This window comes from Camponotus vicinus, unplaced genomic scaffold (genome assembly GCF_025532165.1).
Source record: "Camponotus vicinus isolate PSW18456_S1 unplaced genomic scaffold, iyCamVici1.0 SCAF_4, whole genome shotgun sequence".
In the NCBI taxonomy this organism is placed as follows: domain Eukaryota; kingdom Metazoa; phylum Arthropoda; class Insecta; order Hymenoptera; family Formicidae; genus Camponotus; species Camponotus vicinus.
Genome location: NW_028141976.1, coordinates 3,186,715 through 3,203,779, shown reverse-complemented (window position 1 = coordinate 3,203,779; position 17,065 = coordinate 3,186,715). Strand labels below are relative to the sequence as shown.

The 17,065-nt window shown below is 27.3% G+C and overlaps 1 protein-coding gene across 17 annotated transcripts in view; it reads right to left on the bottom strand.

Annotated features, from left to right (window-relative positions):
* The window catches only part of Phcl-1 (pH-sensitive chloride channel 1), an 81,999-nt gene that overhangs the window by 5,106 nt on the left and 59,828 nt on the right, over positions 1-17,065 (bottom strand). For 5 of the 17 annotated variants that reach the window (XM_083098645.1, XM_083098644.1, XM_083098650.1 and 2 more), the window contains 4 exons: positions 15,845-15,997; positions 13,982-14,196; positions 7,070-7,120; positions 1,661-1,798 (listed from right to left, as the gene is read on the bottom strand). In XM_083098645.1, coding sequence (XP_082954771.1) covers positions 1,661-1,798; positions 7,070-7,120; positions 13,982-14,196; positions 15,845-15,997 — 557 coding nt within the window. Of the gene's footprint in view, positions 1-1,660; positions 1,799-7,069; positions 7,121-9,249; positions 11,091-13,981; positions 14,197-15,844; positions 15,998-17,065 lie in introns of those variants that run through there. The other 12 variants (XM_083098649.1, XM_083098653.1, XM_083098655.1 and 9 more) reach the window with 5 other exon arrangements.

The following is a 17,065-nucleotide window of genomic DNA, read 5'->3' as shown; positions in this document are numbered from 1 at the left end:
ATAAAAAACATATAGGATTCATTTGATATTCATTTGAAAAGATTGTTTTATGACTAATTTTTACAGAAGATATCAAAAGAGATTAATTTTATTTTCAAAAGGAACGAGTTATGAGTGAGATAAATTCAACTGTATTGCTTTATTTACTTCTTCAAGATAGCTATCTCTTCAAATATTTTAAATAGCAATAGGAATCAAGTGGTCACATCAGTTTAAAAATCTTTTGATTTTTTTTACAACTGTTTGTTTAATTTGAGTAATATTTTCCGAGTAATTGTACTTAGAAGTTTTAGATACAAAGAAATTTGAAATATACAAAGACATTTTTAGAGTATAATTTATTTACTTTACAGTTTCTTTTATTGTAGCAAATAAAGTCTAAAGTGTTCTCCGTTATTTGCTAAATATTAATAAAGATTCTAAATTAATGATTCTCAAACGAACATTATGAAAGATCTGCTGGACTCTCTATAGCTTTACATCCCTTTACAATACTTTAACGCAAATTGTTCGTATTTTCTAGTAGAGCTTTAAATATTGTATTTTAAGTATCTATATGTGGCAAGTTTTTAAATAATTTCCATCTTTAACTATATAATATTTCTAGTTATTGGGATATTACTTCATTTTTGGTATATTGCTTTTATTTATATTATTCTACTTCCACCATCGTGTGTTAAATTAAGTTTTTTATATAATATATTAAGTGCCAGATAAATATTTAAATTGGATAGTTGTGTGTGTGTGTATTTATATGTGTAATTTGGATATTTAAATGTTAGACTGCGTATAAATTTCTATTTTTGGAAAATTCGCAGAAAATTATATTTTTGAAAATATTTAAATATTGCGTTTTTAAATATAAAATAAGATTTCATGGCTGCATTAATAAATTTAAAAAGTATAAGCATTGTTTATTTATAATGACATTAATTAGCTTATTTATAAAATCAATTGAAACCAGAGTGGATTTCACTACATACCTCTCATAAAAAGACCTAAAATTTCAGTCAATTGAATGATTAAAAATCATTAATTAAAAAAAACCTGATTAAAACTTGAAATTAGTACCTATTGCAAAATAAATGTTCTATAAAGTGTAACAAATACTACAATAAGCCTATTGTAAATGTTTTTTTTATAGCGTTTATGATCAATGTCTGATAATTCATATTTGCCTTGTCATCATCATTTGAATTTATTCTGGGAAAAAAGCCAAAAATTATATATATCGTACAGTGGAATCTTGTTATAGCCGACCCCGAAATAACGAAAATATCTCTTGCTTGGCCATTCCTGAATGTAGTATGAATGGAGATAACGATCTAAGTGCGGTAGATCTGTGTGGGGGGGGACTTAATGTTCTTAATTCTCTCTCTCCGTGTACTTGAAAGTACATGGTTTTGCAAGCCTCGAGCACTCCTGAAGCTTGGAAGTCGGGGAATCCACTATAACTTTGTTAAATGAATCAAAACTCAGTACATTATTACAGGATTCCACCGTATTTTTTGAAATTCTGGTTTTATATATATTTTCCAAGAAAAAAAAAGAAAATATAATATTTGTATTTATGATATGTGTAATATGATAATAGATTATTACTATATATATATAGATTATTAATAGATTATATGCGCGCGCGCGTAATAAGTTTACTTACTTCGGCAGTACAACCATTCGTTGCCGTATGCGTGCAAGGATTAGGTCCACAGTTGGTGCAAGTGACAATCTCGTTCACTCCAGTAGTACCACCAGTAGTAGCTCCGCCCTCTCGCTTCTTTTTACCCTGCGACAGGGTCTTCGTAGAAGAAACTTATAATTTCAATGACAATATGTTTTAAACAACGATTCATCCTTTAGACTTTTTCTCATTCTTTCTTCGTTAGAGTTTTTTCCTTAAAATAATCCCATACGTACATTACAGATGTACAGATGTTCATAATTTTTCATATTCCTATCAAATATCTCTATTGATCTTCCAATTATTTTTGTACAAGTAGATATAGTTCAAGTAATTGATAAACGCATGGAAAAAAAGAAATATCTTCTATATCTCTTTCTTTTAATATGTTATTACAATAAAATAATTTATTTTTATTTTTCGGAGAGAGACGTACATATAATAATATAAAAAAATAATTGATAGTATAATTTTTTATATAAATGTACTAAATAATAATATAAGCATATAATAAAGAAAGGCTTTGACAAGAATACAATCAAACTTGTACATTTACACAAACATGTGATTCTTTTAAAAATTATGTAAGACGGATATCACTTTCGTGTTATAAATAGATGCAAAATATTTATTATTTTTTCATCGGTTTGGCAAAAGTTTTATCAACAATTGTTACTATTTTAAAATAGCATCGAATATTCCCGCTCATTGAGAAAAGATGATAGAGAAATAGCGAATTGCCCTTTCTTATATAATACAAAAAGATACAAAATAATGCAAAAAAAAACAAAGAAGTTTTTCCACTTAATACACCTGGTCTGAATCCTTGATAAATTAGTAATTACTTATAATAAATTTTGACAAGATCACGAAGAGAAAACTAAATTAAATTATCGATAATCGCGAAAATTTTTTATCCATTGTGAAAGTCATCAAAAAAAAAAGATGAATCGTTATTTTTTAATAATTTAAGATTATTTATTAGTATATATGAATATCAATCAACACTTTTTTTCGTGCCTCTATGTTATAACTTATAAATTACATGCCATGTAAATGACTTATGATATTTCACATCGGACCTGAATCAATTTCTTATTATAAAGAATAATTTAAACATATCTCCGTGAGTTTTTTATACGAAAATTATCGGTTTTTTCATTAGGAATTTAATAAATTTGCGAAGCAATTCACAAATTTGATACAATTCTTACTAAACATTACATTACTCAAAAGATTATAAAATTGATTAGTTATAAAAGATCCGATGTGAACATTATTCTCGTACAAACATTTGTGTACGTCTCTAAACTATTCAATAAAATATTTTCTTAGACACAAAATAAATTTTCTTTACAAAATAAACCGCTGATATCATTGCTCAAGTAATTGCTCTGTAATTTTTTCAAAATTTTATAAGAAAGACGATAAGAGAAGAATAAAATCTATTTTTTTATTATTTAATTATAATGTATGTGTATTGTATTATTTATATTATATTAAATTGTTAAATTGTTTATTTAAATTTATATTATATTTTTAATAAATATATAATATAAATATTTTTAAAAATATATAATATTATTATATTTTTTTATAGAATCAATTAAATTTAAAAATATTCCCGAATATTTTTAAATATGGTAATACAATTTTTTGGAAATAATATGGTTTTAAAATAGAATTTATAGTAAAAATATTTTATACTACACGTATACAAAATGGCTTACTTCTCAGCACGTCTTTCGGCATGATTTTATTTAAAAATATTTGTGATAAAACTGTACTGAATTTTCGAACGGATTTCCGCACCGCCTTATTGCATCTTCAGAGATATTTCGTCTCAAGCTTATGCTATGTGTTAAGCTTAAATAAGAATTAGTTCAATGGCAGAAGCAATTTGTTGACCACAATTAAGGCATGATGTATATAATGAGGTAATAACTTATAACTAATGATATTACTTTTTTATTACTTTTTGTGTATAATCATTTTAATTTTTGACTCGAAATGATTTACTTATTATTAAATATTTATTATGATTTTTGTATTAATGAAAGGATCTGTTGTATAATTTGATGAGTTATGATATTATGAAAATCGCTTTTTCACTTTGTCTTAATTGGATTAATTAATAATCATTGATCATGAAATCCATGCTTAAAAAGTTTCAAACACTGAAAGCATTTAGAATAAAGATAATTTTATCAGAAGATTATTTCTGTTTTCTTCCGATTGCATGCTCATCTTTCAAAGCTTTTCTGTCTTAAGAATGCTGTCTGCGCAAGTGATGATCTTTAATACGCCAGCTGCCATGATGTTTCTATTTAGAATATTTTTTCTTTTTTAAATTTTTTGGTTATTTATATTTTTATATTTGATGTATTTTATAACAAAAAACTAGCAAAAGAAACTTTTCCAAAAGTTTAAGTTTATAACATTAATTAATAAAAATAAAGAAATACCATCAAAAAATATTTAACAACCTTTTACTAAAAAGAGATCTATAATATCCAATAAAAATTTCTTGCGCGAAAAATCCTGGTCGCTGGTGATATAGCTGAAGTAATTAAAACAATCGTGAAAAGATACATCGATATTTTTTAGCGAACGTTTTCACGATAGAAGTAAACAAAAAAGTACCAGTTATTTAATTTAATCTTCTTTACTTGGTATTTAATTTAAGATTTTTTACGAAACAAATAAGGAGGGGCCAATTATTAAAACAATGTCAAATAGTTAAAAAAATTATATGTTTGATAATCAAATGACAAACAACAAAATTAAAATTCTGAATTCATCAGAATACAAAATTTTAATATACATCTCTGTGTAAATATATACTTTTTAAATTATATAAAAAGTAATTGGATTATGCAAAACGATTAAATAAACGCATTTTTTTCTCTTCAATTATTGTGTAAATATTTTATATATAAGGCATTTTATAGATATTCCTTATTAAAGCATTGAAAATATCGAAATATCATATAAAGCAATAAATAAAATTATAGTATGCACCTATGCATATGCACGCTCTTATGTATTTCATGCGTAATATGTACATTTTAGTGATTTTTTATCATTAATATATGTAGTAAAACACAGGTCAAGCAAAAAAAAAGAAATCTCTTCCTTTTTATATAATCACATTATCTATTTTATATAAATACAATGATTCGCTAAAATAATACAATTATGAAATTATATATTTAAAATTGATAAGATTGTGATATATTTTGCTTTTATTTAGTTTTAATAAATAAAATTTGGAAAATTAATAACAATAAGATTTAAAATATTTACTTTATAAAATTTAAGAGATTAATCAAATTATGCAACGTAAATTATTTGTCATTCTTTTACTAATAAAAATATAATTTCTAAAAAAAGATTTCTTTTCTTCTATGTATTTATATATGTGTTTGCATCTAACTTACTAACATACTTGTTGTGTATAAACAGAGATGTGTAATAAAAAAGCATGAAGAGCATAAAAAATGTTACTCAAGTATTATAAAAGAGTAAAAAAAAATTACATTGAAATATTGTATTTTTAATAACAATATATACTGAGAAAAGATGTAAATTTTCAGATAAATTTTTATCATAAGATTTATTCTCATAAAATTATTTTTTGCTATTATGTGTGCGATTGATAATATAAATATACACATATACGTTTACGCATACGCTTACGTATGTGCTCATGCTTACTATACAAGCTCAAGCATACATTCATATCACGCTCATGCACTCACATATTTAATATATATATATATATATATATATATATATATATATATATATGTATGTATGTATATATATAATGTGTGTATATGTATGTATGCTCAGTTTCATGTATGTATACACAATTCGCGCACATATACATAAACTTGCGTCGTACACAAACGCACATATCTGTATCAACATACATATACACTCATACCCATTTACAAGATAGATTCAAAAGTTCTTGAAATTTAACACACTCTTTAAAAACAAAAAACGGTGCGCGGAATATTTAAGTTCGAAGTATTGACAGTAGTCGCGTTATTTTTCTTCAAAGTGCGTTTTGTATATTCCATTATTTTGGTTGAACATAAAAAGAATATATAATGAAAAATAGAGTTCTATTAAAAAAAAAAACAACAAAGTTGGCCTCCATATGATTTTGGCACGTTTAAACCAATGATATCTTATGTCCCCCTTGAAATAATAAAATTTTTGTAGGAAACACTTTTCGAGCCTTACATTTATAAGCTTTGGTTTTCGAGAAAAATCAGTGCGTCACTTAGAATAGAACATCCTGTATATATCTTGAGTGAGGGTTACGATACAGAAATAATAATCTTTAATTAACACTCCGATTTGTATGTAATGAGAAATATACATATATTAAAATTTATTCGTTGGAGTAAAAAGTAGCATTTTTGAATAACTAATTAGGATAAAAGATTTATTACATGTTAATAGATAAATCTGCTAAGAATATATTATATTAAATGCACATGAAAATTATGAGAAATGTATGAAATATTTCGTTTATAACTTTTTATGAAACAAGGAGCAACGGCTAAAATTTTTCGAAGGTTATTAGAGTAGTGACAACATACATAAATAAAGGTCAAGACGATTCGATCTGGTTGTCCTATTCTAAATTTACCAGAAATTGTATGTTTATATATATTCAAATGTTAAAATATGCTCTCCATCTCATATAATTACCATAATAAGAATAGAAATATTCGAATTATGAAAATATCAGAGAAATTTTTCCATACATATAAAAAATAATAAAATGTCTAATTTTTTAAAATCTAAATATCAAAATAAATATTTTTCATTTCCAAATATTAAAATAAATATTTCTAATTTCGTAAATTTATCCTTGTTGCGCGAAATTTTTGCTGTCTTCCATCTCTATACTCATCAAAATAATCAGTAAAATATGGAAATACAATAGAATATATAGGATATATATTCATACAAACACACAAACACACACACACATACGCGCGTACGTGCGCGCGACAGATTTGAGATGATACTAGAACAAGCATTTGTATGTATTTGTACGACGTGTGTATACATATATGTTTTTAGGACGCAGTCAAGATTTTGCACATGCATATATACATTGTGTTCTCTTTTTCTTTTTTAATTTTAATCTTCTTTTTAATTATTACTTACATATACTTGTACTATACGAAGTTATACATGCATCATAATACGTTTCTCTCTTTTTACTAGATTACAATATTATGTTTTTTTGTAATTAAAATTTCAATAAATTATAGAATTACAAATATTTTGCAATCTCTATTTTGGAATGCAAACTAAAGATGCGAACTCATGACTGCGTCCTAATGCAATAGGAAATCTTACCAAAGGGCTGGCCAATATAATTCCTATCCTGCTCAGTACTGCTGGGAGCCGCTGCAACATCACAGACACCAAACAAAGAGACTTACCAACATTTCCACCAACCAAATTCTTACTAATCGTGTTTATAACAAAAAACAGACAAACAGGAAGAGAAAGAGAGTGTGAGAAAGAGAAAAAAACAGAGAAAAAAGAGAAAGAAAAATAAAGAATATCCGATTTTTTTTATATTTTTCATTATTATTTTTCAAAATGTCTTTGTTTTCAGTAATTTTTTTAAACAACAATGAAATGTTTCCTAATGTGATATTCAAGTTATTAATTAATAAATTAACTGAATGATGGAATTTTTTATTTCTTTTTTATTTGAAATCTTTATGATATCTCGGCTGTTATTTCGAAAACTATCATGCTCCAATTTGGATCAAACTTTGTAAATAAGTTCCTTTTATATAAAAAAGAAGTATACGAAAAGGATTTTTGGCAACTCAAAAATTAAGACATTTTTTAAGCATTTTTTCGTAAAAGTAAATATTATCTTTAAACCTATATCATTTTTTCGTAAAAGTAAATACCTTTAAGTCTATTTGAAATGTCTTTCAATTGATCTTGATGTTAAATTTAACTTCTAAGCAGATCGAGGTCATTGATTTTTTCCGTCGCTTATAGTTTGTTAAAAAATTATTAACGAAAAGAATCATTTTAAATAATCTTAAAAAGGAAAGAAATTATTTAAAAATTATTAATTTATTATTGTCTTTGCCTTTTGATTTATTAGAAAAATTTATTTTAATATAAAAAGTGCGCATAATTTAATTACGAGATAAAAATATCTTTGAAATATACAAAGAGATAAAAATATATTCTAGGAATATATTTTATTATAATATATATAAATATAAAAAATATATTTTATTAAAATATATATATGAATATAAAAAAATCTTAAAAACAAGGGAAAAAAGGGATAATGAAGAGAAGAGAACATGAGAAAAAAATATATCATAATAAAAAAATTGAAAGTAAAAATAAAAATAAGTGAAAATGAAAAATAAGAGGTCTGAAAAATTGTTAAAAGTAAAAGAGTGGGAATTCACTGTAGAGATGTACATATTGTATCTCTTTCAAAAATAATAAACGTTTTCTAAGAAATACTGCGTCATTTATGCCAATGATGCTCAAATTTACTGTATACTGAATTATGTCTCTTATACGGATGTCTTCATGTGCTGATTTTAAAATTTTGATATTTACACAATGAATGTTAAATATATTATATATTGTCGTACATCAATCTTCGAATAGTCTTAAGATCGATTATTGTCAATAAAAATGTGGCACAATCCGTGTGCAATTTTAATCCAATAAAATTTACGAATAATTGGATGAAATTTGACAGAAAATAACACTCACACTCTCTAAAAAAAAATTGAATTGAAAGATATAGAAAATCTCGAGAGATGCAGATAATAGAAAATATCATACTGTGTTTGTGCAAAGTCACACCAACAAGTTCATATGTGCAGAATGTAAACGCGATAAAAAAACGGGATATGTTAACAAATATCAAACATCTTATACAGAAAATTCATTCCTAAAAAATTTGACAGCACTCAAAACACATTATAGCTTAAATAATTATTTTTATTTATGATTACCTTTTGCAAATTCTTACTGCGCTACTATAATGGCTTTCTTTTAAATGAGTTTATGGAAAATATTATACTATAATGACTCTTTTTTATTTTATATTTGAGCCACTGGACTTCTTGTTTGTGCAAGACAATAATATTATCATATGTTTTTATGTATCTGCATACACACATTTTATAAAAAAAAATACTTTATAAAAAAAATACTTTATAAAAAAATACTTTATAAAAAAATACTTTATACTACCAAAAATCTAATGAAATGTAGTATGAAGCAATAAAATAACAATTATGCTAATAAAATGCGTTTCGTAGTAGAACTACAACGTGGTGTGCATATAACTCTGCAAAGTTTGGCCATAGCAAAAGGCACATTACATACATCATGATATATAGATTTTAGAAACAATATTTGGGAATCCACAGCTTTTCATCGCGTCCACATTACCAGAATTTTTGATCGCAAGTCAATATGAGACCAGTCATGATTTAAAATGAGATTTCCAATTTTTGATATATATGTATGTTTACCTGACGTTATGTCTGTTCCGTTTGACATATAAAACTTGTTTTCTTGTCACAATCTTCTTATGAAATGTTCTTATTCGATGAAATCAGAAAGATGATCGCGAAGCTGTTTTATAATTAAGTTAAATTCGATGTAAAACTTCACAGAATATAGGATGTTTCAATTTGTTTCTGTTAAAAAAAATTTATCATACAGATCCTGACAAAATTATATTATCAATATCGATAATCTTTATTTAATATCGATGTCAGCATTATATTATCGCAAGATCGTAACTCGGAGAGATATCACTTAGAATGTAGATATCGTTTTAAATTTACTTATTTGTGCACAAATACGGGAAATCTGTTTGTTTGTGGTCTCAACAATGACAATTGGTAATCTTACTGTCCATATATATATATATACTAGCAGGATTATTAATAATTTCTCCGCAAAATTTTTCCGTATTATCTAGTTACTTATCGTATATGAGGTTATTATTAGAACTGATTTAAAACATTTTGACACATTTTGTATTTTGTATTATAGTTATAAAATATATCCGCATTTACATACTAAAGAGTCGTATTTATATATTAAATAATTAATGGTGATTATGTGAAATTAAAAATATGAAAATTTTAATATAAATTACTTGATTTTATCGATGGTAACTGGTTTCTTTAAACCAACTCTGCAAATATTAAATTAACTGTTGAGAAATGATTTATATCATTGTACGTGTGTGTGTGTATAGGATGTGACAATACAAATTATTATTATAAGAATTTATAATAATATTATTACTTATAGAGAAAAAAATGAGTAAACTAATGTTGCATGGTTTTAAAGAGTTTTAACATAAGATGAATCCAACGAAATCTTATCATGAAGAGATATTTCGACTTTTTAAAAAGTGAGCTTTGATTTTTTAAATAAAAATACTTATTTCTTTTTGTAACAGGATTGCAGTATATATTTTTTTGAAATATTATAGAGAGATATGGTCAAATTCAAACGATTACAGAAAAAACGAGAAGAAAGAGAAATTTTTATCCTATTTTCTAAATCATTGGCTAAGCCGAAATGATTCTTTTACTTTCCCAGCAATCAATTGATGCCTCTTGATTTTTTTACCATTTGAAGAATAAAAAGTACATAGAAACTCCGCCTACAATAATTGATATGAAGAAACGTATTATCAAATGTGATGTAAAATAACACTGAACATATTATATATTATATAATGTAAGACAATCATTAATGCATTATAAACATATCGTAATTATAAACATATCGTATATTGCAAACAGTTGTTCTATTGAACATTAAATAAAGTTATCTGTAAATAAAATTAAATAAATCCGTAAATAAAGTTAATATGTACTAAGCAATAATAATAATTAAATAACTTGAAATGGGTTACCAAAAAATTCATAAGCCAAATTGCCGTTTAGAGTCATCGTCTGTTTAATTAACACTCTACTTTCCCCCATTGGCTGCATTTTTACATAACATCATTTATGACGCTATCCCCAAGGCACTTAGCTATATTATCAATAGCTTTGAATTAGTCAAAAACTGTCAGGTATAGTGTCAGGTTAGATGATCATTTTAAATTACTATCGTTGGATGTTGTTTCTCTCTTTATCAACATCTCATTAAACCTAGCGTTGGATAACGTCTGAGAAAAATAGTGTTTCATAAAAGAAAAATGCAGCATTCCTCGCGACGAGTTCCTGGCTGCAGTTCGATTTATACTCAATTCCACTTTCTCCACTTTTGATAGAAAAATGTACCAACAAATATTCGGAGTTCCCATGGGCTCTCCTCTATCCCTCATCATTCTGCCGATATCATTCTGCAAGATTTAGAAAATAAAGCAATTAGACATATTCCCTTCAATTTACCGTTTTATTATAGGTATATGTATGATACAGCTTTGGCAGCTCTCTCTCTTCCATGTTCAATGAGGTGTTCAATTCTTTTCATCTGAGGCTTCAGTTCACAGTAGAGGAAGGAGTTGGTAATAAACTTAATTTCCTTGATGTTACGATAATCGTGAACAATAATTTAGTCGAATTCGATTGGTATCATAAACCTACTTTTTCCGGGAGATATCTAAATTATAAGTCGAATCATCATAACAGGGGAACAATCGTAGGATTGGTGGATCGTGCTTTTTTATTGTCGCATCCGAGATTCCACTAAAAAAACTTTGAGCTGATAATCATTGTCCTCTTAAACAATAGCTACTCTCTGTCTTGCATTTTCAATGTAATGCGAGAACGTCTGAGATTGCTATTGGCCAAGAATCAAACAAATTTAGAGCTTAGTGATGACCATTCCCTAAAAAACACCTCTTCAGATTTTACAATACCATACATTCCAACCTTTTCGAAATAATTGAAGCGAATTCTTCGTGATCATGACTTCGGGATTATTTTATTTCGGCCTAAATAAACTTCGTAGTTTTGTCAAAGTCCATTAAGTCCATAATGCCAAAAGATTCGTGCAACAAGGAGGATGTGGTATACATATAAAGTCTCGTGCAATGATTGCGATGCGTCATATGTCGATCAGATTAGTTAAAGACAATTAAAAAAACGAATTTCGGAACACCGAAACCACATCCGAAGAAATACGTCACAACTTTCGGTCATAACCAATCATAAAGTTGAATATGGTCACGATTTTAATTGGGAAGAATCTGAGACTTTGGACAGAGAGTCCTTATTGTGGGCAAAAGACTCGTCTTCGAGATGCAGTTTATCAAGCGACAACAAAATAGCTTGTAAAGTGATACGGAGGGCTTGCATCATGCATTCACGATGATAATCGATAATTTATCGAGGATATGAAGCGTTCGTTCATATATTTATATGTTCGTTATCATTGAGTCAACCGAGTTTATCCTTGGTTGAATCTATGTTTATGTCCTAACAATCGAGGACATACATTATATATTTCATCATTGATTCTCAAACCAACATGAGAGACGCACAACAACATACATGCGTTATTAATTATAAAAAGCGCGGAATCTGGTGAGTCATGTTTCCGACTATTAATTAAAACATAAAAAGCTAATTCACGTGTAATATCTTTTTGTATTCACATTTTTACTCGTTTTGTTAGATTTGTTATGATTGACACATTACACTGTACCATCACAAGAATTTGATGAATTACCGGAAACAATGTGCTTGTTGAACCCCCGCGTTGGTCATCTGCGCGCCAATAATAGATATTTTTGCGTAATTTAATATGTCGCATTTAACACTGTGTAATATATTTTGTTAACATTACACTGAAAAGGGATCAAATATGATTCTTCGCTTTTTATTAATGTAACTTTTTATTTTTATTTTGAAATAAACGAGTAATCAGAAAGAAGGAAGTGTTATCATCACGGCAAATAAGAGTCACTACCGCGCTGTGACTCTTATTTGCCAATTTCGATTTAATTTTTAATTTGCAATGATAATAGTTAATTCTTATCATTATGTTCCTGCAAATAATCATTAGAAGTTGATCATAACAATCCATGATAATTGCATTCAGAAAGATGTACTACAATCCTGTTATAAAAATCATGTTTTAATTGGAAAAAAGAAAAAGTTTTTTGTTTTTAAATTTCCAAATACCTGTACCTAACAAGATTTCTTTTGATTTAGTATTAAGCCTTAAAACCATGCAACTTTACACGCACAACATACATACGCATAACATACACACGCACATGCATACATATACGCACGCATACACGAGCACACGCATATACAGAATGGCGAAAAGTTTATATATATATATATTTTCTTTCTTTTTAAATATATATTGATACAAATCTTATTTTCTATATTTATATGTCGATATAAAGCGAAATAAATTATTTTTTTGAAAGTAAATATAATATTTGGAATTAATTTAAAAAAGCGCGCGCAGTCACCATTGATTAAAATAAAATAATTTATATCACAATATTTTTATGCTTTTAGTTTAATTTATATAAATACGAATTTTTGTATGTAAGTATATAAGTATGTACATATATATATATATATATATATATATAAATATATATATATATAATGTAAGTAAATTATAATATGTAAATAGTATATGTGTGTGTATGTGTACAGAGTATCTCTTGAAATTCGCGAATCAAAATATTACAATAGCAAAATTTTGAAAAATTAGTATTTTTTTTGTTCCAAGCAATAGTTTTTGACATATAAGAGCTTAAAACTCTGGCCAATCACACAGGTTATGTTTAAACAGTTGCTTGTTCAGCTACGAATTACATGCGCATTAATAGTAGTAATAATATGCGCGCAAATGTACGTTTAACAAACAAACGACTGTTGTACTTACCACTAGGCGAACTGTGTGATGTGGTGACTTAACGTATCCTGTGATTAACTAGAACTATAAATTCTTATAGCTTAAAAATTACTGTTTGAAATAAAAAAATCATAAATTTACTTTTACTATTTAATTTTTCGAAAACTTTCTTCGCTATATTATTTTGTTTCTCGAACTTTAAGGCATTTTGTGTGTATGTATATATACATATATATGTATATACATAGACACACACACACACGCGCGTGCGTGTGTGTGTGTGTGTGTATTAATTAATATTAATAGTATGGAAAAGGCAGTACGGCTCCATTCATACACTTTAATTATTGACTATCCGAGAGTGCGATTTATGCATCACATCGGACAAAATATTAATTAGCAAAATACCTGGGTGACGGGGTTTTCGCCTGGACGATAGACAACGTTGTGCATCGGCCGCTTGCGACCGACATAGTTCACGCAAACAAATTCGAGAAGACTCGCGTAGATGAAGCACATGCACACGCCGTCCCATACATTCATGGCAGTCAGGTTTGAAACGACGGGCAGCGTTCCCCGGAAGCCATTCGACGTAGTGAAAAAGTTGAGCATTGTTGTTACACCTAAAACATGAGTTTTGTTTGGAGTTGTTATGGAGTTTTGTTTTCCAAGGTATTCATATTAAAAGCTAAGTACTATTTATATGATTTAATATTTGTATTAATAACTGCGAAGCATTTAATATCTAACTTAATACCCTAATAGGTAAAGTTAATGATTTCTAAATCAAAATAAGAAGTTGAAATTTGAAATATCAAAAAAATATAATTTTAACTGAGTTTATTACTCTGGGAGACATGTTTTTTTATTATTTAATATCTTATTCTGTCGATGAAATTTAAAACTTATCGTTACAGAACTAAATTTGACAAAATTTATTGAGAAAACTATAAAATTATAAAAAAAACATCTGATATAATTTTCTAAGCATTATGTATAACATCGTTTATATATACATGATGTTTTATAAAGATTGTGCTAACAATCATGAGGGAGTAGAGCGCAGTAAACTGAACAAAAATGTTCTTCACTATTTTTACAATTTTCGCAATAAATATTAAAATAAAAATTAAAAGGGATTGACTAATGAATATGTGTTTCACGCGGCTAATATCACGCTAAATCATAAAATGTATACTCTAGATATGCCAAAGGAGTATCGCATGGTAACGAAAAAACAAGAATCGGGGTACGCATGACCGAACTTTTGTAAGTTATCGCGAGTACACTTCGCGACAATGATTTATTTCTCAATCCCTCCCGTAAGGCAAGAGGAACGTAGAAATATAGCCGTAGCGTCATCAAAACCGGTAACGGTTGATTTATCGACCTAATTATCGATCGCCGCAGAAAAGTATGCTGAATTGATAATTATATTATTATCTAATGTTCTCTAACGCATAACTTTAATATCACGCTGAAGATGGATCAAAAAATGATCCGAAAAGTTGGTATTTAATAGATGTATTGTGACGAATATTTTAAAATATATTAATAACTAAAAGAAACAAAAAGGTGCTTCTTTTCGTTCTTTCTTATGTCCCAATTATCACATCTTGGCTCTTACAATTTTTCATTAATTTTACATATCTAAAACTTATCAAAATCGAAGGGGGACGCTTCCAATCCTTTTCTTGTAGTTTATCGTTCCTCTATATATGTATTACTACACTACTACATTACTACTCTACACTTTTTTTGCAAGCCGCGCATCTGCCGCGATACTCTTTCGGATGAGCATCGCACGCGTCGTCTTACTTCGCGCACACTTTGATTACACATATAAACTATTATAATATTTATCATTATAAAGTTGTAATCACATTTAAATAAAACTTTAAGTTTATAATTAACGCATCAATTCTATAATTTTTCGACATAATATACGGTTCTTCATTATCTAAAAGTTTGATTTTTTGCAAAATTTACATAACTATATTTTATTGCAAATATTACATTTTAAAGTGCGCGATTCTTTTTACATGAAACTAGAACTTTCTTTTTTAAAACAAGCCAAGATAAGATTATTTGTTTAAAAGTTATTTTTTTTGTAGGTAGGACATTCTATATCCCGGAGGTACGAAAGAGTTAGATTCGGGACACTCTGTATATATAAATAGTAAAATTTTAATTAAGAAATTAAATTATGCAAGATGTACAAAAAATCTTTCGTTTCTTGACATGAAATAATATTATGCTATATAAACTTACCAATCATCACTCGCGCCGGCACGGCATTCCATTCAAGCCAGAATGTGATGAAAGAACTGGTTACCAAAATAATGCCCGGGATAAAAACCGTCGTGAAGTAGAAAGAACGGTCTCGCGTAAAAATCAGATCCACTTTTAAACAGCTGTAATTACCTAAATCATGTACACAGAATTTTATTTTTGTTGGCACAAAAATTGATGTAAGTTCATACTTTTGAAGAGTAGAAAGAAGATAATAATATAATATTGATATAAGTAAAAGCGCGAATCATTAACGGATAGTTACTCAAATAGATATTCAAATATTATTTTTTATTTGCTCATAATAACTAATTTATTCAAAATTAATATGTTTAATCTTAGAAAGCTGAAAATTCTCTTTTGAAATCATAAAGCTCCAAAAACAATAATGGAATGTTTAATATCTAAGGCAAAATATACGATGAATAATAGAAATGTTTTAACTTTTGTTAAATAATGCATAAATAAATATATACAAATTTTTGGAACTACAAGTTTTACGATTATAGTGATTACAAATCTGAGATGAAAATTACAGATTTCAAAACTATAGATTTAACATGGCAGAAAGGGAATCTTTCGAAAAAGTTACATCTCATTGATTATTTTGATTTTTACATAGTGAATAAAATGAATTATAGATCTTTTAAATCACGTTGCAAACTGCTCTAATTTCTTTAATATAACACTTTAAAATATTGCATTGTTATTTTTGATTACACAGGCCTGCGAAATTTTAGGTTTGGTTAATTGCAAAAAGCAGATTAGGTAAATATGATAGATTTTTTGACGCTGAAAACGAATCTGGCCGCAGAATTTCTCCAACATGTCAGGTTTTTGAGTAATTTGTGGTTAAATAGTCCAAAATGGCTATTTCGACAAATTTCATGAATTTATCGTGCAGCTACAATCAAAAATGAATTTGAAAATGGATTTGAAAGGTGAAGACTAGTACTATACGATGCCATTGACAAAAATATTTCAAAAAATTAGGTTCTTTCATAATAAATTCATGAAATTTGTCATTTTTGGACTATTTAACTATAAATTACTCAAAAACCTGATGTGCTGGAAAAATTCTGCGGCCAGATTCGTTATCAGCATCAAAAAATCTATCAGATTCACCTACTCTGCTTTTTGTAACTGACCCTCGCAGGCCTGTGTTATATTTAATTTTCCATATTGTCTTATTCATACCTT